Source organism: Xenopus laevis, chromosome 2S (genome assembly GCF_017654675.1).
Source record: "Xenopus laevis strain J_2021 chromosome 2S, Xenopus_laevis_v10.1, whole genome shotgun sequence".
In the NCBI taxonomy this organism is placed as follows: domain Eukaryota; kingdom Metazoa; phylum Chordata; class Amphibia; order Anura; family Pipidae; genus Xenopus; species Xenopus laevis.
The window spans coordinates 82307422-82329763 of record NC_054374.1 but is presented as its reverse complement, the minus strand read 5'-3'; the positions used below and the strand labels follow the sequence as shown (position 1 = coordinate 82329763).

Sequence of the window (22342 nt, the reverse complement as noted above, 5' to 3'; positions counted from 1 at the left end):
CAAGCAAACTAAACATTACTTACACTATATAAATATATTTAAATATTGTGCCATTTTCTGAACACTGTTATTAAGACAAGTTTTGCATCATGCTAAGATCTTGTTTATGCACCAGAAATGGGGACCTGATGCCGATGCACTGGCTACACAATTAGATGGTAAGGAGGGCAGAACTTGTGTTATCCTTTGATAAATAGATTGCACCTTTTAGGTTTCTTTTCCTAATGCAGCACGGTCCTATTCATTATAGGGATCCCTTTAAGTCAAGCTAGATTAAAGAAATGTTCTTTAACATCCTTCAAATAGCATACATTTGCCCAAAACTGTATATTAGACAGACACTATATTGTAAAATTATCTTCTCATTTGTGTTTTGAAATAGGGTGGGAGATATCCCATAAAACTGGGTCAGTACTACTAACCACACTGTACAAAGCTCAACTCAGGAGGCAGTATAGAGTTAGCTACAAGGGACCTCTGGACAGTTGTGCCTCAAACTTGCCATTGTTTTTTTATGAAGCTGTATTACAATTTAGAAGTACTTAATAATGCTGGTAATCTATGAACCAAATAAATAGAAGTTTGAATTGTTATAGTTTTCTTTGTTTCTTTGTGCTGAGAATAACATTGTACGGTCTGCAGTCTAATGACAAAAAACCCCAACAATATTTTTGACTGTAAAATGTTGCACAGCATTGGCTATCATATTTATGATGGCCTTTTTTTTTTATTAATGCAGGCAGAAATCCTGTTTATACAAAAATGATTGGTATAATGATATACTGAAAAGTCTTTGTTTATCACCCAAATACTGAAACACAAGGGCTAGAATGGGCCATTTTAATAATTGCAAAATGTAATTTTGGGAATATTGGAATTCATAACATAGAATGAATAATTATTGTAAAGCACAGTGTAACTTGTTGGTGCTCTAATGAACAAGGTTAATGGCATGTTAACAGATTAAGGGCTGCTGTGATCTTTGCTGAAATCTGGTGCCTTGTATTTTCCTTCCTTCTCCAGCTTCTTCTTTTGTTCTTGAATTGCCTGCAACCGCTGCCTCTGTGAGAGAAACAAAAAAAATGAATGGCATACTTTTAACATCTTGTTATCATGTTATGTAATATTGCTAGACATAGAGATGTTAACGAGCTCAGCAGAATCTAATCTGCTGATCCAGTTTGCTATAAGAATTCCCAGCCTGCTTAGGGTTTGACTCCATCCTGGAACCAGTTCTGATGTGAGATATCAGGGTGAGGAGTTCTGTGAAAGGCTTATTTTTTTTTTGGTAAGCAAACTTTTGGGGTTTTGGGTGAAATATAAACCTTTCTTTTGTGTGTGGTAAAGACTGCTGTTGCTAATGTAGAGACCAGAGCAACGCAAGGTTGTTTCCGGTCTAATAGTCAGGGAAGCCTGAATGTATAGTTAGCTGACAAGGGTTTATTTTGCTGTTTTGTTTTTTTAACCCTTTTCATTTTGTCCAGCTCTAAATGGTGTAAATAGGGCTGTTTAAATAAAAATCCATACGTGTGTTTCACTCAAACCCATTGTTGTACTGTGCCTGATTTAATCGGTGTACTCATCCATGGAACTCATCCATGGAGTCACCGTTATCCCGTTGCTGGGCTTATACCTACATCACACACAGATATGTTATTGGATTTTTTTTTTTCAAATACAAACATATGAGAGATGCAACTAATTTACCAAAATGTAACAATTTGCACAGGCATCTGCTAAAACATTTGCTTATTCATGTTGCTGGCTTGATCTATTAGGTGTTCCTTAGATCTTGCATGAAGGATCACCACAATGCGACTGAAAGGCTATAGGGTTGCAGGTTGCAATGCCCTACAAAGCTTATTGTCAGGAAAACAATTACAATAAGGGTAGCTGCTTTATTGTAAATTCAGCTATCAGTAGCAAAGTCCCCATGCCAACTCCCTGGGTATAACTGCATGTTAACCATAAAAAACAAGTATGCCAGCTGCTAAATTTAGATGAAGGTCACAGTATATTTTAGGAGAGTCTCCATAATGCTTTATCTGGTCCACTTATAACTGCAGCAAGGCCAGCGCCGATTCTGGGGTCCAGATGCCGCCCCCTCCTCTCCCTTCTTGCCTCATGGCAGAAGCGGCCCTGAGCAAGGCAGAAACAATAACAAAAGAGAACAATGGACAGGTACTGAAATTGGCAACAAGTATAACAATTGTTTTCAAAACAAGTCTTCTAGACAAACCCTATTCTTCCCCCAGCTGCAGTCTGTTAGGTGGTAAAATAAGGTACAGGTCACTATGCAGATAGATTTTTAGCGGACTGCTCATTTGTTATGACTATGCTCATAAAAAGAGAAAATAGAATGTGACTTTACTTTAAATTTCAGATTTTGCGCAATATTGAATAAACTCCAAAAACCATACATAGTTTATTAATTAAAACAATTGGATTAGTAGTTGATCAACACAAGCCATATTCATTCAATTCATGCCAAATAAAGGGGTGTTTAACAACCTACAAGCTCTGCATAAATAACCCTACTTTTGAAATATGTACTAGCACCCCTGATTTTTTTTTTTACACACAGTTTGGTTATTCCCTACTAGTTATCCTTTCTTCCAACACGTTGTTGTTTCAGAAGTTTAACCCCATCAAGAACTAAACAGGATTCTAGCCCATGAGATATGTATATTTGCAAATCATGTTATTCATTTTTTTTTTCAATTGTTCACGGGGTTAAGCCAATAATGCAATATATATGATATTTGTGTTTGTAATATGTGAATTATGTAAGAGATCTATACTCGTGGGAAAGGTATTGATATGCACAAGGTGTCAGCCACCTATCTAGAGAAACATATACAGTATCTGTATTAATTACTAATCAGCCCTATATTGTGACATTTATATTCTATGTGTACTCTTATTGAGTGGGTAAGTGACAGCAGCACAGAGAATGTGCTCTGACGGGCTGTGCAAAATCATAGGCGTCACGTCGGATGCGACGGAAATAAGGTAAGTAATGCCAGTGTATGGTCATGTCGTGTCGCATTGTTGATGTAACGTGACACGACTGTCGGATGCAGACGCAGCATGTAGCATCTGCACAAGCCTTATTCACTGATGAGCTGATGAAAATTCCGCAAACTGATGCAATCTTATCAGCGGCAAGAACGCTGCAGCACCTGACCTGTGCATCAATAGCACGGAAGTATTGTAGTGCGCAGCGGAAATGAGAGATTGTAAGTAGGGTTGCCACCTTTTCCGGAAAAAAATACCGGCCTTCCTATATATTTATCTTTTTTCCCTGTTAATAACATTGGGATCAACTATCATTTTTACCGGCCAGGTCGGTAAAATACCGACCAGGTGACAACCCTAATTGTAAGATGACAGGTATAGAAAAGGTTCTAGGTAAAATTGAGCTTCTTAGACAGATGTCAGACAGGTTTATAAATACTACTGATACGCAAATTTAGTTCTCTCTGGTCCAGAACGTTATTTAGCGCTGACATTACACAGCGATTTACAGAGTGTGACCGCATAAGCCCCTGCCCTACTCAAGCTCATTCTCGAAGTCAGTTTTCTGGCTGGAATACATTGTAGAATGCCCTGTTGTTAACCAAAAGTCAATTCATCTTCATTTTTTTATTTTTTTCCATCAATTTATGCCTGTTTAATGGGGTAAACAGGACACTGTCACCCGGGTCATACAAAAAAGACCAGTTGCAAATTCTTTTATATTACTCTATATCAGACACACGTATAACGCTATATAAATGCTTAGGCAGCCAGAATGTTACTTGTAAGATTTGTATGATGCGTTTTTGCATTCCACACATTATTACCCCTATATTAATTAGAACATACAAACAGTTGTGAAAAATTAAAACACCTGAATTGAACACTCATGAGTAATGGTCAGTTAATCTTCTATTATATATCTGCATTTTGGACCAGTATAGAGGTGTGGGGGTCTCTTTTTAAAAGCATCACGTTGGCGAAAGGGGCTCTCCTTTGTGAAATCGAGGTAACTCTCCATTCACAGCACTACTGCAAACAATGTTGCCCTATGGTACTTTATTGTGGAACTGCTTTAAATTAATCCAGATGGATGTGTACATCTGGAAAATATCTGATATATCTGCTAGTACAGGAGCCGTAATGTACAACAACCTCACAGTTGTAAAAATTCTGTTTGTACCTTAAGATGGAACCTCCATTTTTCAAATCTCAAAAGGATGCCCTGTCAACTGGAAACTTCTAATACTGAAAAATATTCTAGAGAATTTATAATAAGGTCCCTTTTTTTTACTGCTTGTTTGTTTATTTATTTATTTATTTATATTTATATATATATATATATATATATATATATATATATATCTCTATCTATCTTAATAAGTTTCCTCTTCACCAAAGCATAACTGTAACACTTCATATGTTATTAGATTAACTGCACTACTCAGGACTTTATATATTTCTGTAATATTCTCTTTGTGTACTGGAGACCAAAACTGTATACTGCAGATGCTTTACAAAGAAATAATTAAACTACCTTTCAGGAATCTGTACCCTGTTCAGTATACAATAATATCTTCATGCCTCCTAAATGTTTTCCCATCAAGGATTTGCCTGTGTACAGGTAGCCTGTACATTTTTTAAATATTAATGGTATAAATGTACTGATTGATGATCAATACAAATTCTCTGGCACATTTGCTACATCCACAATTAATGAATTATTCAGAAATGTTTTATGCAATCGGCAAACACAAATGTTTCTTATGTCCCACTCTCTCCTAAGGGTCACAGGTCCATAGCAGCATGCAGGGGCATTAGAATGGCATATATACATAATGTCACTCTTTGTTTTTTGTACACTCCTGACGAAGATCCCTGTAAGGGATCAAAACGTTGAGAATCCAATAAATTCTGTTTTTCGATACACAAATCCTGTGAGTGCCGCAATCCCATATATATATATATATATATACACTGTATACACACACACACACACCCCAAGGACAGCACTCCAAGTAAGTTTTGAGGCAAAGGTTTCAGCAAGCAAAATGTAGGTTTATTGGTTCCAACGTTTCTGTTCCACACTGGAACTTTCAACTACATCAAAGTCATCCCATATCTGGCCAGTCTTACATGCAATTTTGTTTGGTGCTAATAAAAGGCCAACCAAATTTAGGAGTTTTACTTTGAAAGCAGAAAGTCAGCAGGTAAAACTTAGTCCCTATATGTATAATGAAGCAATAGAATTCTTAATGAATCAGATGAAAATTGAGCATAGGACTGGCCAGATATGGGATGACTTTGACGTAGTTGGCCAGCTTAAATATATTGCAATATATGGACAAACAATCCCTGTTTTGTTTGTGGCATTTTTCAGTAGCAGTATGCACAAAATATCTCTGTCTTAAATATATTGATAATGGGTGCAGAGGATCTCTTGTATTTGTCTATACCAGAGGTGTCCAAACTTTTGGCCCGTCGGGCCACATTGGAAAAAGATAAAATTGTCTGGGGCCAGACATGAAATACACAAACACGTTTGATTTGTAAAAGTAAAGGAAATACACAGAAACGAACAACAATGCCAGTTGGATAACCAGATGGAGCTATACACTGGAATATGGGACAGCTGGATCTAAATAGACATATTATTATATTATTATTACTAACTGGGCAATGGGCAGAGTCCCCCCCTCCTCCTATTTCCTCGGGAACAAAGCGTTTCAAGCTGGGCCGCATTCATTTGCATCCTGGGCCGCATGTGGCCCTCGGGCCGCAGTTTGGACACCCCTGGTCTATACGTTCCTATAAAAAAATCATAGGAACGTGTCAGTATCAAGTAGTTGCTGCCCCCAAAATAGTTCCCCTCAAAGCCACACCAAGCCCCCAAACCTGCATGAACCCGACCCTCCGACACTGCTAAAAGATCTTCTGTGCCGTTTCAGTGATGCTGGGCTGGGGGTGGAGCGACCCTTCCATAGGCTAATTACAAATGAAAACAGGACTTCAGCCTATGGAAGGATTGCTCCGCCCCCAGACCAGCGTCACTGAAGCAATACAGAAGATCTGTTAGTAGTGTCAGCCGGTCTGCTGCACCAAGGTTCAAGGGGCTGGGGGTGCCTTTGAGAGTGGCTTTCAGGGGAACTATTCCGATGGCAGCAACTACTTGTTACTGACGCTTTCTTATGATTTTTATAGGAACGTGTCAGTATTGCTTTAACTATGTAGAAGCTATTTCACTGTGTATGTGGTCTGACTTGATATATGAATTCTATGTTTGTCCCATATGTTTCTAGGGTTGATAGCAGTTTGGTACGTACGCAACACATTTTTCTTCTCACAGCCACTAAATATCTAGAAATTCACAAATCACCCTTGCTAAGCACAAAATACACAGTTGGTTGAGGAAACCCACAGAATGTTGTGCTCATGGAGATAGTGTAAGCGCCCATATTTGGAAATATGATCCAGTCTCCTGTTTCTAGATCTGGAAGATGAACCTCATTCACTAGTTCATCCAAATTTGAATAGGTGGGACCCAAAAGAATGCTCGGAAAGAGCTCCTGTTCAGTGGCAAGCTCCTTATGGAAGAAAAATAAAGATGAAACAACCTTACAGTTAAATGTTGACCTCAACTTTCAAGTTTAGGATATAACAATTTTGTAGTATTTCTGACGATTCTAAAACAGTAAAACTTTCCAGTACAAGCGAAGTGTTTCTCAGTATCTCATCTTGCCTAATGGCATTAGCAGCCCTGTCTATATGAAAAAATAAAGTGAGAAGATTTCTCCTGAACATAACTTAAATGAACACAATTAAGCATTCATTCAGTCTGTTTTAAAACAGGGTATAGAAAACAATTCTCAATAGCTGTTGTGTCAGTGCTTGCAGATTCTTAAATGACAAATAAAGGCAATAGCATTAGTCTTAAAGAAGTATGTATATTTTGTAAATTATACATGTTATGTACTAGCCAGCTTAGAAGTGTTTCAGTTTGTAATAGAGGCAACACCAAACACTAAAATTGTTAACTGTTGTTCGCCATTAATCTGATCTTGGTAAGTTTAGTTCCCAAAGCAAAGGCACATGATCAGCATGTTCTGCATTGCTGCAGGCAAGCTACACTAAGAGGCACATTTACTAAGCTCGAGTGAAGGATTCGAAGTAAAAAAACTTGGGTACTTCGACCTTCGACTACGACTTCGAATCGAACGATTCGAACTAAAAATCGTTCAACTATTCGACCATTCGATAGTCGAAGTACTGTCTCTTTAAGAAAAACTTCGACTTCCTACTTCGGCACTTTAAACCTACCGAGCACCAATGTTAGCCTATGGGGACCTTCCCCATAAGCTTTCTAACCTTTTTTTGATCGAAGGAAAATCGTTCGATTCAAAGGATTTAATTGTTCGATCGAAGTATTTGCGGTAAATCCTTTGACTTCGATATTCGAAGTTGAAGGATTTTACTTCGATGGCTGAATGTCGAGGGTTAATTAACCTTCGATATTCGACCCTTAGTAAATGTGCCCCTAAGTTATGCTTACTTTTCAAATGTATGTACCCTAACTAGATAAGCTATACATCAAGCAGTGTGGGTTAATATTTGATCCTATCTTAACTGGTCTAGATAAATGTTTTCTGCATGTTAAGATTGTTTGTGTCAATTTTGCATGGGGAGAAGCACAATAAACCCATTTCTTGGCTGATTACTACTACTGATTGGTAATGCTCAATACTGCCCCCTTTACTGGTTACTAGAAAGCAGCGACTCTCGACTCTCTAAAATAATTACTAAGTAGTTCTGCAGCATGTGGATTTGTTTATTTTAATGGTAAAAAATGGTAAGAATATCTCGGGTTTCAAACACCAATACTAAATAAATTAATTTCTTAGAAGCTAAATGGATGATGTTCTGTGCCTCTACTACCTTGCAAGAAATGTAGAGTTCAGAAGAACACATTACACTAACTAGGTAAGAATACCAAAATGCTAAATGCTATTAGCTAAAGATGCAAGAGACCAAAGTACTAATGTATAAAAGCAGCAATATTCTCAAAATTAAAATATAATAATATAAGGGTAATATAATATAATAATAATAATATAATAATAATTAAGGGTATAAATATATATATATATATATATATATATATATATATATATATATATATATATATATATATATATATATATATTAGGGATGCACATGCACCGAATCCACTATTTTGGATTCAGCCGAACTCCTGAATCATTCATGAAAGATTCGGGTGAATACCGAACCGAATCCTAATTTCCATATGCAAATTAGGGGTGGGAAGGGGAAAACATTTTTTTACTTCCTTGTTTTGTGACAAAAAGTCACGTGATTTCCCTCCCTGCCCCTGATTTGCATATGCAAATTCGGATTCAGTTCGACAGGGCAGAAGGATTAGAATCCAAATCCTGCTGAAAAAGGCGGAATCCTGGCGGAATCCTGGATTCGGTGCATCATATATATATATATAATTGTTCACAAATGATGCGCACTCCAATCCTTCTTGTTCTTTTATTTGACAAAGGTTGTAGACCACAACCAAAACGTTAATGTAACATATGGTTATACTATGGAATAAAAGAATAAGAAGGATTGGAGTGCGCATCATTTGTGAACAATTGTATTATCAACTATTCCATGCAGCACCCAAGGTCGATTGTGAAGACTAAGAGAGTGCAGACCGTTTTGGTATATATATATATATATATATATATATATATATATATATATATATATATAATATATATATATATATATATATATATATATATATATAATTTCATGATAGTGCACTTTAAATCCTATATCTGTTTGCAGAGCCCTTGACACATTTTTGACTAGATAAGGGTTATGGGGGTATGTTAAATGAGAAGCTACTTTGATCACCAACCTTTCTTAATATTGGCCTCCGTTTTAGTTTTTCTTTTAATAAACAAAAATCAAGAAACATTCCATACACCCCATCATTTAGTATATACAAGAATTTCCTTCTCCTCTCTCCATCTGCACCTGTAGAGCAAACAAAAATAAAACTATGGACACATATAGGTATAAATGCATGAGGCAATGCTAAAAGGGGGGATTACCTTGCTTGGTTAATTTATGTTTTGTACCTCTTATGCTGGCCAAAAATTTGATCGTGCGAATCTCTGTTTCGCACGATTTTTGGTCGTATGTGGAGTGTCCCGACATTTTTCATGCCATGACGATCGGTCGTTTGATTGGGCACCTTTGAAGGCGCCCGAACATCGGCCACTGTTTACTGCGGCCAATGGTAATTGTTACGTCTATGGCCACCTTTACATCTCTTTCCATGGCTCCCACCTTTTCTGTATGGCATTAAATCCTGCTATAAATGCATCTTTATTGACCAGTGTTTTAAATAATATTGTACCATAGACAGATACACAGATGCTTTAAAGGGGTAGGTCACCTTCACTTTGACTTTTAGTTAATTGTTCTTCACTTTTAATTTTTGATGGTTTGTATATATTGAGCTTTTTCTTTATCGACTTTCCAGTTATGAATATCGGCATCTATCTGGTTTTACCCTTAGCAATCAGGCAGTGGTTTGAGTGAGAAACTGGAAGATGAATAGCAGAGGGCCTGAACAGAAATATAAATAATAAAACATAACAATTACAATAAAATTGCAGCTGCACAGAACTAATATTTTTGTTGGGATCTGGGGTCAGTAATCCCCATTTAAAAGCAGGCAGAAGGGCAGAAGGGGAAGGCAAATACTTACAAAACTATAAAAAAATGAAGACCAGTTGAAAATATGCAAGAATACTAAAAGTTAACTGAAAGGTGAATTACCCCTTTAATATTCAGCACATGGTCATGTACTGACCTTTCTCATACATCTCCTTCTTGGTAATAATATTCAATGCAATAGTGAAAGCTGATTCCACATAATATCTTCCCGGTTCAGAAATAATCTCTACATCCATATTATTAGGAAAGTACTGGTTCAGAGAATGACGGATGACTTCTGCAAACTAAGAACAAACAGATTAAGGGGCCGATTCACTAAATTCGAGTGAAGGATTCGATGTAAAAAAACTTCGAATTTTTGTGCTCCTCGACTATCGAATTGGTGTAAATTCGCCTGAGTAGAATGATTCGAATAGATCGAGCACAAAAATGCTGCGACTATTCGCCATTCGATAGTCGAAGTACTGGATCGAGCGCAAAAACGCTGCGACTATTCGCCCATTCGATAGTCGAAGTACTGTCTCTTTTAAAAATACTTCGACTGCCTACTTCGCCATCTAAAACCTACCGAATTGCTTTAAAAGCCTTTGGGAAAGTCCCATAGGCTTGTTTTCCAAGTTTTTGATCGAATAAAAAGGCATTCGATCAAATGAAAATCCTTCGAGCGAATATTCGATCGAGCGCCTATTCGCCTGGCGAATATTCGCCAATTCGACTATTCGCCAGCGCGTAAATTCGCCCGAATTGCCTATTCGATTCTATTCGATTCTATTTAACCCCTCGAAATTCGACCCTTGATGAATTTGCCCCTAAGTTTAGTATATCTTGCAAGAAATTTTACGTTTTTCAGCGGACCAGAAAAAAATGGTGTAAAATCCAGGAAAATGTATTATACATAATATAAAGGTGGGACCACAAAACAATAATGTAAAATGAGGGAAAACTTAAAACCAGGGGATGTAAAATTGAGGTTCTACTGTATTCTATTTGCATAGTTTTTGTAATGCTTGCCATGATAACATACAGTAAGAAAGTATCTTGTGGGTATGTACATATTTTCCGCCGGCCCAGAACTGCTCCCCCCCCCACCTGTCTGATGTTCAATGTTATCCCACTCTCCTTCTTTATTATACTTTATTTTTTTTAAAAATGGCAATTTTCTATTTAGGATTACCTAATGGCACATACTACTATAAAGGTATATTATTATGAAAGCAGGGTTTTACATCTGAATTGTTTTATGCAATGTATTTTTATAGATAACTATAGTTTTCTTTTAATGAAGGGTTTAAAAAAGAGGATACCATTAAAGGAGAATGAAAGGCGTTTAATTAGGAGCCACAACACTGGTTAGAGAGTAGAAGGTCAGAGGTCAAGGGGCCTTCAACCCCGCCTCTCCATTTCAGCATAGTTATGGGGGAGCAGGACCATCCTGAGGGGTGTCTTTGGTGAGGTTGCTGAAATATGAGGAAGACCAGCAATGGAATGCAGACTTACACCCTTGTTCCTGCATTGATAATTGATAAGCTCACACATTGTTGATGCAGTAGCCATATTTGAAACTGAGAAGATCAGTGAAAGGCCAAATGCCTACCTTGCGAGTACACCCCTGGTTACCACGCATAATACTCTAGTGGAGCTTTAGAAATACGTCATGCATTTTACTCTAACTCTTTTACAACAAATTCTGGCTGAAACTATATTTCATGAATGCCTAATTTTGCCTCTGGTATATAACTGTCTTTAAGGCCCAGTCTAAGACACAATATAACAGTAATAATGTACTTGCCATATACCTAGCTAGTAACATGGTTAAAGGAGAATTCAACCCATAACTAAAAAAAACCCTACCCTACGTTGACACCCCTCCCTCCTCCCCCAGCCTAGCTGCCCCCCTGGGCAAATGCCCCTAACATTTTACTTTGGCACAGATTCAGGGATCGCAGTTCACCGCAGCCATCTTCTGGGTCTTCGGTAAGCTGAGACTGAGACTGGCAAAGCAGCACATGCGCCGTTGGGGCAATTTACCAGTTTGCGACAACTACGCATACACCAAAATGGACGGATATTGCCGAAGCACCGGAACAAGACATGAAGACCCGGAAGATGGCTGCGTTGAACTGCGATCCCTGAATCTGTGCCGAGGGGTCTACGTAGGGGGGTGGGGGTCTACGTAGGGTAGGGTTTTTTTTAGTTACGGGTTGAATTCTCCTTTAAGGAGCATGTGGTGAAAACTGAACTTCCCTAGTAAGTCTTACCTCCTCAAATGTTGGTCGGAATTCAGAGTCCCCAGGAAAACCACCTCCAATATCAAGGAGTCGCATCTGATATCCCAACTTTTTCCCAATATCAAATACCTTTCTGGCATCTTCAATGGCTTTGCAAAAGGAATAAGTGTTCTTGCATCCAGAGCCAGTATGAAAACTGCAGAGGGCAGATTAACTGAGACTTATGAGAAGAATTTAACAGATGATATTAAATACACTATTTTATTTCTCAAGTCCCCTTGCTGCACATGCACAGATTCCATCATTAACATTTTAAAATGTTGTTGTCAAATTTCTAGTGTCTAATTTCTAGATCTTTGCTTTAGAAACCAGAAACTGCCATTGTTTGCTGTTGTTTCCTTGGGCATGAAGTGCTAATGTGATATCAAATCAAGTTACAGATGAAATGTGTTTTTATGCAACATGATCTAGAACAAAAAGAGTAATTTTTGAAGCACAAGGGTGTATCCTGGGTTATGTCTTTAACCTTGAGGGCAGGTTTTTGCATTCCAGCAGAGCTGTCTTCGTGAGGGTCAGGCGGGGGAGGGGGGGCACATTCGCATCCCCTCTCCTGCTTCCTTCCTACTACATAACCTGAACATCTTTCAGACACTGATATTAGGAAGCTCTGGTAGGCACAAAGGATCCCTTTTCTTACTACTTGCCCTCAGATAAGACAGGACTGCCTTGTGTCCATCAGCACTGCATTCTGGACCTTGCTCATGTTACCTGCATGATATTCCCCAGACACAATTTTGTGCTCCTTAGTACTCTAGCATTTGTGTTCTGTACACTGGCCAGGGCGCCTACAAGTTATAAGAAAAAAAGAACATTGCACTTACTATTTTTTTAGCCAGGTGCCTGTAACTTCAATTTCCTGTGCTCTGATTCATCAGTGAAGTGTAAGTCCCAGTAAAGTTGCATGGCGATTCAATAAAATGAAGGGGAGGTTCAAACTTCACCCATCCAATCCCATGCGGCTTTACCAGGACTTACACTTCACTGGCGAATCAGAGCACAGGAAACAAGATGCAGGCTCCGGAACTCCAGCCCACCCTCCCTTCCGAAGTCTACAGCTCATTGACGGCAGGGGCCCGGCTATGCAAGAAAGTGCAGCACGGCTGGGCCCCCCTTAACTCGCCAAATCATCCGGGACAGCATTCCCCCTTCCCCCCTTGATGGCGGCCCTGGGTGGTTGGTCCCATAGATGAGGTGTCCCCCTGAACTGCTGACAGACATGGATGTAAACCCAGAATCAAAGGAGAGTGAGTTGCCTTATTTGAGTACTGAAGAATAGTAACATTTAATATTTTTTCCTAAAGGCAATTACTATCCACATCCACATGTCAGTTGAGATGTAAAGTATACTGTGGTAATATCAGGAGTGTTATTATGCAAAACCCTACTAGAAAATGTATGCATCTTTTGAAATGCCTCGTACTGCCTTAATATAGTATGCTTTTTTGTTTTGTGTTTACATACAAAAATGACACATTTATTTATATATATATACTTTGCTTTTTAAGCAATGATCTCTCGTGCTGCATTTTTCTGCCCAAATGTCATTCCATTCCATCTGTAAGATCCTCAATGTGGTAATAATATCAATAATAACAATATCTTCTTGTTACAATCCATAAAAACAAATGTAAGGGTGATCACAAAATAACAATCTGCACAGTGCTGGGCAGGAATGAACAGACTTCCACAGTAGTGATATGGGAGTTGATCTGAACATGCAGTGACTCTGATACCCTTCCTCAAATCAGTTTACTCTAATGCTAGTTTTATAGCAAGGATAAAGCTTGTTTCAGAGGTGCTGTATCTGAAGCAACAAGATCTTTCTAGGCTACCACCTATAGTAAGCTCCACAAATCTGGCCAACTACTTTCTAACTTTACTATAAGACTCACTTTATGGTCATCTATTCTTATCGTCTTACATTAGCAAAAGGGGAAGTGGTCCACTTTTCTCCCCTCTTTATAGAGGGCAATTCTTTTCCTTCCAGAATTACATTGAGGGGAAACCTGTTCTAGAACCTTCTCCCTACCTTTCATCACCATCTAGTGAGAGATAGTAATAATAGCAACAACTAGTATAAAATACTCTATTTAACCCTTACATTTTTTTTTACACCCTGCCTTACAGTTAGTAAATGACCCCTAATGTTCAAAAAGAATGAGGGAGAGGCAAAAATTAAGAAAGGACATGAAGTTGAAAGCAAATGTGGAAATTCAGAAGAAAATAGTTTATATGTAGACTGGGGAACAAGTTAGAAAAAAAGGGCAGAGAATGTTATGGTTTTAGAGGACAACTGGGAGGAAACTGGGATGGGAATAGGTCAAACTGGGAGGATCTTTTGAAAGTAACAAGGACAGTGGTGCAATCAAGATCGGGATTAAAGAATTAGAAATGATTCTCTTATACTGTAAATACCTCACTCCGATTACTTGGATATTGAAGTTTTTTGCTTTCTTGAGAAGATCCTCACATTCCTCCAGAAGAGCACCGTATTTGAAACTAAGGGGACACCAAGCGTCTCTGTCGTTGGTTGCAATGCGGAGAATCATCCTGCATAAAATTAAATTAGTTGGGGAATATAAAAGAAATGTAGATAATTTCATTGGTGCATCATATATACTTTATTACAAATATTTTTACAGGTTTTGGGACAGACACCCTTACTCAAGCATGGAAAGTATCTGAATCCCAGCCCAGTGTTTGCTCCTGTGGCAACTAATTAGTAATTATATTTAACAGTCACCTACAAGTTAGAAATCAAAAAGCAAATGTTAGTAAACTTGTTGGGGTCTGGGCTACCCATTCTAGCTGTCCTGTTAAATTGTAAAAAGTACCTAGTACTTCCCACTAGGAGACACTGTCGGATTGGGATGCCAAGGGCCCACCAGAAAACCTTAGACCATGGGCCCATTCTACAAGATAATTTTCTTCCACTTCTCATTCAAACTTTTTATTTTCTTAGTACTTTTCTTTACATTATATACTCTATTTGCCATCTATTCAGCCCCTTTGTTTCCATAAAGAATTAGGGAATAAACATGAAATTGTTACAAATGCTTAGAAGCAGGAGGGCCCACTGACACCTGGGCCCACTGGGAGTTTTCCTGGTATCCTGGTGGGCCTGTCCGACACTGTTAGAAGACCCTCTCTGTCTATACCTAAACGGCAGATGTCAGAAATAGAAAAAAAAAAACAGGGTGTGTCCTCCCCTTACAACAGGGATCCCCATGTATATCTAAAAGGAGTTGGGGAGCAACACAAGCATGAAAAATGTTCCTGGATGGAGCCAAATAAGGGCTGTGATTGGCTATTGGTAGCCCTTATGTGGACTGGCAGTCTACAGGAGGCTCTGTGTAGTAGTACATCTGTTTTTATTGCCTCCAAGCCTGGAATTTAAAAATAAGCACCTACTTTGAGGCCACTGAGAGCAATATGCAAGGGTTTGGGGAGCAACATGTTGCTCACGAGCTACTGGTTGGGGATCACTGCCTTACAATATATACCCTTGGCCCTCTAGTGGCTGGAGCCTAAACTACAATTAAACTTACATTCCCTTACCTCTATTGCCACCTAGTGACCAACCTAATATAATACTGTTACAGAAATAATTTTTCGAAACCCAACATATATAAACACATTGAAGAACCATGTTTCAAATTCGTATTAATGCCATCATTACCTTTCACCCCCTAGCACATGGAGAGTGGAATATAGATTACACTTTGCTGTCAACTTACTCGGCCTTTGGATGAGAGGCTGCTACCTTAAACAATTCAGCTTCACAGTCAAATGTCATTCTGCACACTCCATGCTCAGCAGCATATTTGATGTGTGATACCTGCTTACAAGGGTTGGCATAGATAATATCAGCAGCTCGTATTCCCATTTTAAGCACGGTTTCTATTTCTCCCTGAAAGGAAAGACATACGTGTCTTGTAATAAGGATATCAAAATGTGAACCAGAGAATTTTGACTTGCTATGGAATCAGACCAAAATTTTACAAAGAGTATTACCATACTCGCACAATCAAATCCTGTACCAAGAGTTGCCATCATTTGAAGCACCTCCCTTGTGCTATTGCACTTCATTGCATAGAAAGGCTTCACTTGGGGTAGCTCCTTCAAAAACCGCCTATGTTTCTGTATTATGTCTCCAAGGTCTGCAATATAAAAGGCATCATGATTTCCCTGCAGAGCAGAGAACACAGGGAGGAGATTAAAAGGGTAGCTCACCTTTAAATTAATTGTTACTATGATATAGTAATAATGGTAGTAGAACATTTGCAAATCTTTTTTTTTAAATTTGTTGTGGTTTTTTTGTTCAGCTGCTATCCAGTTTGAAACTTTAGCAGTTATCTAGGGTTCCATTTAGCCTAGCAACCAAGAAGTGGTTTGATATTGGAATATGAATAGGAGAGGCTTGAATGGAAACATAGATAAAAAAAAAAAGTAACAAAAACAATAAAACTGTAACCTCATAGAGCAAGGTTTTTCACTTCCAGGGCCAGTGGTGCATAATTAACCATAACAAATGAAAACCAGTTGAAAATGTGTAAAGAATAGGACCTTTTAGAACATACTAAAAGGTCACTCAAAGGTAAACTTTAAAGAAAAAAGAGAAGGAAAGAAAAAGAACCTTGTTTTGTAACTGTATCAATTACTACACCTCTATAATTCGAACACTTCCCTCAAAAAGATAATTTAGTTTCAATTCGTTATATGGTTTGGAAAAGGATACCCTTATCTTATTTCAGTTATCCGACTTGAAACTATGTTTACAGTTGCCCTTAACACCGAATTTTAATTCTAGTGGTTATTTATTTTGTGGGTTAAACCTGAATAAAATAACAAACGATACTAATTGATAAGTTTTTTTTTTTCTATTTAAAAATATTTATTGTGAGGTCTTTGAAGGTGAATGTTGCACATGGTTCATTTATTGTGAGGTCTTTGAAGGTGAATGTTGCACATGGTTCGTTATATCTAGTAGAGAGGAGTTAAATTTACCCAACCCTAATAATAAGCAACATTGTAATTTGATAACCTGGTGTTATCAGCTTATCTTAAAGACTGTAAACACAGTTTCAAGTGGGATAACTGAAATAAGATAAGGGTATCCTTTTCCAAACCATATAACGAATTGAAAATAAATTATCTTTTTGAGGGAAGTGTTCGAATTATATAGGTGTAGTAATTGATACAGTTACAAAACAAGCTCCTTTTTTCTTTCCTTCTTTTTTTTCTTTATAATTGACTTACACCTTGTGTGGCTGTAGAGTCTGAGCATTTATTTAACTTATTTTAAGAGTTAATTTTTTTCTTCAAAGGTAAACTACTCCGTTGAGTTAACTTTTTCTAATACAGAGCACTGCTACCATAGGCAGATTTTGCTTATATGCTTCAGACACTACTCACTATGTCTAATGATATTGGTCATCATACACAAACAGAAAACAAGTAAAACAACAACCAAAGTAAACTAAAGCCACAATGCATAGGTAACTGTAAAACACAACTACTTTGTGGTAGTAATTTCTTATCACTTATCACAGAATCATGACATGATTTAAATTAATAAATTCCCTTAAAGCTCAACTATTGAAAATAGAAATAGAATGTATGGATATATTAGGAGTGCTAGGAAGAGGAATGATACATGTTAAAAATAGCAATACACTGTTGTAGTTAGGTATAAGTACTGTTACCCACCTGTGCTATGTTATTGCTGATTTTCTGCTTGAGGAACTGTTGTGCTGAAGTTCTGTTATCTAGTAAAGTCAGATTTATCCTATTTGAAAGGGTGACAGGATGCAAGCTATTTCTTTTGTCTAGATTCTCTTCTATCCTTTCATCTAGGAAACAGGTTATATTGTTTAGAATCCCACAGAAACAAAATGTGATGTAAGTAATAGAATTAGCTGCAAATACAAATCTATGCCCCTTTAAATACAGCTCAAGACTTTATTTGAACTTGCTACAGCCATATTTTTTACATCCCTGGTGCATGACATTTATCCAGGGCCGGATTTCCGTGCCTGGCGCCTCGAGGCCCACCTATTTACGCGCATCCTGATCATCACAGCTTGAGCGTGCGCATGCGGTTGCTTGCTGGGGAGTGAGTGTTAAACGAGAATGCAGCTGGGCAGCATGCCGCCCCTGAAAATTTGCTGCCCTAGGGCCGGGCCTTTGTGGCCTTGCCACATACCTGGGCCTGCATTTACCGGCATTGAATCTCATTTGTCACTTAGCTGCCCAGATTGCCAGTATGTCAAGATCCTGTTGCAAGGATGCCACATCCTGGATGTAATTAATTGGGCTGGATAATTTTGTGTCATCTGCAAACAGTGATACATTACTAAGTCATCCCCTAAGTCATTAATGAACAAGTTAAATTAAAGTGGACCCAATACCGAGCCCTGAGGGACCCCACTAAAAAACTTACTCCAAGTAGAGAATGTATCATTAACAACCACCCTCTGTACCTGATCCTGTAACCAGTTTCCTATCCATGTGCAAACGACTTCATTAAGCCCAAAAGACCTTAGTTTAGAAAGCAGTCGTTTGTGGGGCACAGTATCAAAGGCTTTGGCAAAATCCAAATAGATCACATCTACTGCCCCCCCCAATGTCCCAGCATCTTACTTACCTCATCATAAAAAAATTGTCTGACATGACCTATCCTTCATAAAGCCATGCTGATTGCTGCTTATAATGCCATTCACTAGGACAACATTTTGAATATGATCCCTTAACATACACTATTATCAAATTATTGTGCTAAATGAAAAACAGGATCACAAACAAAGATGCTTCCAGAATATACATGAAAATAATAGTAGTATATTTAGACATGATAAAATTATGCCGTATTGAATAATGACTTAAAACTCACTTGCATTACCTTAATCAATTACATTTTCCAGGGTCAAACTTTTATTCCATAATCTTAAAATTTTCCCACAATCATATTTTTTGCCACAATTTATCAAATCAAATTTTTAAAAATAATAAAAAATCTTGCCATCTCAAAAGCCAAGATGCCATAGAAGTCAAGGGAAAGTATACCGTCATTTCAGATTTTAAATAAAATGGTAATCAATTTTTTTTTCCAGGATAGAATTTATTTTTCCATTTTTTTTCACGAAATCCCCCCACCCTGAAATCATGAAAAAATTATGCACAAGGTATTTTCTAGAAAATAAACACATGAATGGGATCGGGGAATCCTTTGTTGCCATACTATTATAAGGTCCAATCCTAGAAGAAGGAATGTAACAAGTAAAATGGAGATACAGGACACCCTCCCCATATTAGAGGAGGAAGAGTGGACAGAGACATTTACTGCCAACAAATACAATCCTTAGCTGCCATGAATCGATTGAAATGATTGAATTTATAGCCACAACAGACCATGATAACACGTCAAGGTTTTATAAGGTTATTAAATCGGGCAAAATCTTACTAAACCTATGGCTTTCAAAATTGGTATACATTTGCCCACTAAATCTCAGATGGTCAGGTGTCCTACAGGACAAGGAACAAATAAATAGTGACTAAATGTGAAGCATTCTTTAATCAATACGATAATATAATAGAATATTTCCCATGAACCATAAGTTCAAGGAATAGGGTTTGTGCTGAAGGTTTCTTCTTATTATTTTTATTGTTTTTGTTATTTGTTAAAAAGGGGAAAGAGAAACTGAAGCTACTCCATGTTTGATCCTGGTGAGGCAGAGATATATATATATATATATATATATATATATATATAGTATGTGCAGTGTTCGCACTCTTACTGGATCACAAGTTGATTGCGGGTGCAGGGTCAAAAGTGTATCAATTAATATCGCAGAGGGTCGAAACGTTGGCTGTGCATCATTAAAGAAACACAGTTGATTTATTACAAATGAAGTGCGGGTCCCTCTGCAATATTATATATGTAGCCATTAAGATATTACCCCACTCATAGGACAGTCTTTACCTATTGTATACAGCACTGAAGAATATGTTGTAAATATGTGTTAATAAAAACAATAGTTCTTACACAACAGAAATGTGAGCACAGTTTAATATAGTATTGTTAAAACAGATATCACATAGTAAAGTTTCTAATGGATTGTTGATGTAGAAAGTAATATTCTGGGACAATATGTAATTGATCTTTATTTTTTATTATTTTAGGTTTTTTAATTATTTAGTTGTTTTATGTAGCAGTTCTCCAGTTTGTTATTACAGATGCTATTTGGTTGCTATAGTCCAAATTACCCTAGCAACCAGTCATTATATTGAACGAGAGACTGGAAAATGAATAGGCGAGGCCTGAAGAGTAAGGTAAATAATAAAAAGTAACAGTAAACCATGAAATTGTAGTCACACCAACAATAGGTATATGGCTGCTGGGTTCAGTGGCCTGCATTTGAAAGTTGGAAGAAAACAGAAAAAGAAGAAGACAAATAATTCACCAATAGACCAATTTTAAAATTCCTTAGTATTAGGCATTATGTAACATACCAATATTTAACTTAAAGATGAACCACCCCTTTAACTAGCAAAAATGTTTTACAGGATTATCAGTTATTAAATGCAGAGTATTATTAACCTGCTAATACAGTACAATTATGTAAGTTCTAACAATCATACAAGTATATAATAGCTACTGAGCTATAAAAAAAGAGATAATGTGATACACACGCGCAGGTGATTGTAGCTTTTCCATTTGAAGAAGGTCCGTGTATGCTGCAGGCAAAAGAAAAGTAACTAGAGAGTAGAAGTCAGCACAGACAAATATTTAAAGTAGAGGTAACAGCAGGCAGCCAGTCATAGGGGGGAGAAAAAAATCTGCCCAATCAACTTGTGTATATATAACTTGCTATTGGAATGATTCAAGTAGAAGCCAGTGGCAATTTCTTAGTTACTTAGTTACTTAGAATTTTGGATTCGGTGCATCCCTAACAGGAATAATTGCACTCATGACTGAGCAACAGAAGCCGCTGTACTGAGGTCATACCAACTATCATAATAATAATAATAATCATTTAGTAGCAGTAGTGCCAAGCTTAAAGGAAATCTATACCCCCAAAATGAATACTTGAGCAACAGATAGTTTATATCAAATTAAGTGGCATATTAAAGAATCTTACCAAACCGGAATATATATATAAGTAAATATTAACCTTTACATCTCTTGCCTTGAACCACCATTTTGTGATGATCTCTGTGCTGCCTCAGAGATCAGCTGACCAGAAATACTACAACTTTAACAGGAAGAGTATGGAAGCAAAAGACAGAACTCTGTCTGTTAATTGGCTCACGTGACCTAACATGTATGGTTTGTGTGCACAGTGAATCATATAATCCCAGCGGCCCTTATTTTTTAAAATGGCAATTTTCTATTTATAATTCACCCGATGGCACATACTACTAAAAGAGTATATTATTATGAAAACGGTTTATTTACATGAAGCAGGGTTTTACATATGAACTGTTTTAAGCAATATATCTTTATAGAGACCTACATTGTTTGAGGGGTATCAGAGTACATCACCAGAGTACAGTCAAAATAGAATGGTGTTTTAGTGGGCTGTGCTTCTGCCTGAGTTTGATTCCAGCCTGGTAACAACATGCAAAGGGTTTTATACAGTATTTTCTCCCTACTTTCCTACCATGCTCCAAACAAGAAGGCAAGTTATCTGACTCCTAATAAAATGACCCACTGTGCGTGAATATAATAGACACCTTTTTGGGGGACAGAGAGGACTGGGAGCACTGGGTCTGCTGTACAGAAATCCTCCTCCTTTCCTGCAGAGGGCAGGTGCACAAGAAAGCAGGTGAGAAGAGGGGGAGGCGGATTGCTGTGCGTCTAAAGCCCTTTCAAATATTTTCTGGGGGGGCCTGGTGACAGGTATATTCGCCACTGTGACCTTCAGTTGTAAGCTCCACAGGGGCAGGGACCGATGTGAATTATCTATATTCTCTGTAAAGAGCTGCAGAATATGTCAGGGCTATACACAGGTAGTTAATAAGAAACTTATTATGATATTGACTTTACCAACTGGCAGAGCATAGCAAAACACATGGGGCAAATTCACTAACAGGCGAAAATTCGCCAGCAATGGCCTGGACAACGCTAATTAACGAAGATCCGAAGTTGCGCACAGGATACCGAACGAAATTACGCTCAGCAGTTCGAAGTTACGCTAGCTTTGGCTAATTATCATACGGTGTGCAGTTAAAGTACAGTGGACATATATGCTGCAGCTAATACATTACACTACACAAGG

General features: G+C 37.7%; 1 protein-coding gene across 3 annotated transcripts; it reads right to left on the bottom strand.

The window, feature by feature from the left end:
* Positions 1-376: 376 nt before the first annotated feature.
* Positions 377-21083, bottom strand: LOC108705015 (ornithine decarboxylase). 3 transcript variants are annotated; one of them, XM_041584056.1, is made up of 9 exons: positions 20754-21083; positions 17772-17914; positions 16077-16250; positions 15800-15972; positions 14478-14612; positions 12033-12198; positions 9911-10058; positions 8948-9066; positions 377-1062 (listed from the first exon to the last, which is right to left on the bottom strand). In XM_041584056.1, the coding sequence occupies exons 1-9, from the start codon at positions 20776-20778 to the stop codon at positions 964-966; spliced, it is 1182 nt and encodes a 393-aa protein (XP_041439990.1). In that variant the 5' UTR covers positions 20779-21083; the 3' UTR covers positions 377-963. The 3 variants fall into 3 exon arrangements, with proteins under 3 accessions (XP_041439990.1, XP_041439989.1, XP_041439991.1); XM_041584055.1 differs by lacking the exon at positions 377-1062 and adding an exon at positions 6099-6602 and having other exon boundaries at positions 20754-21078; XM_041584057.1 differs by lacking the exons at positions 377-1062; positions 20754-21083 and adding an exon at positions 6099-6602 and having other exon boundaries at positions 16077-16222; positions 17772-17861.
* Positions 21084-22342: the final 1259 nt, after the last annotated feature.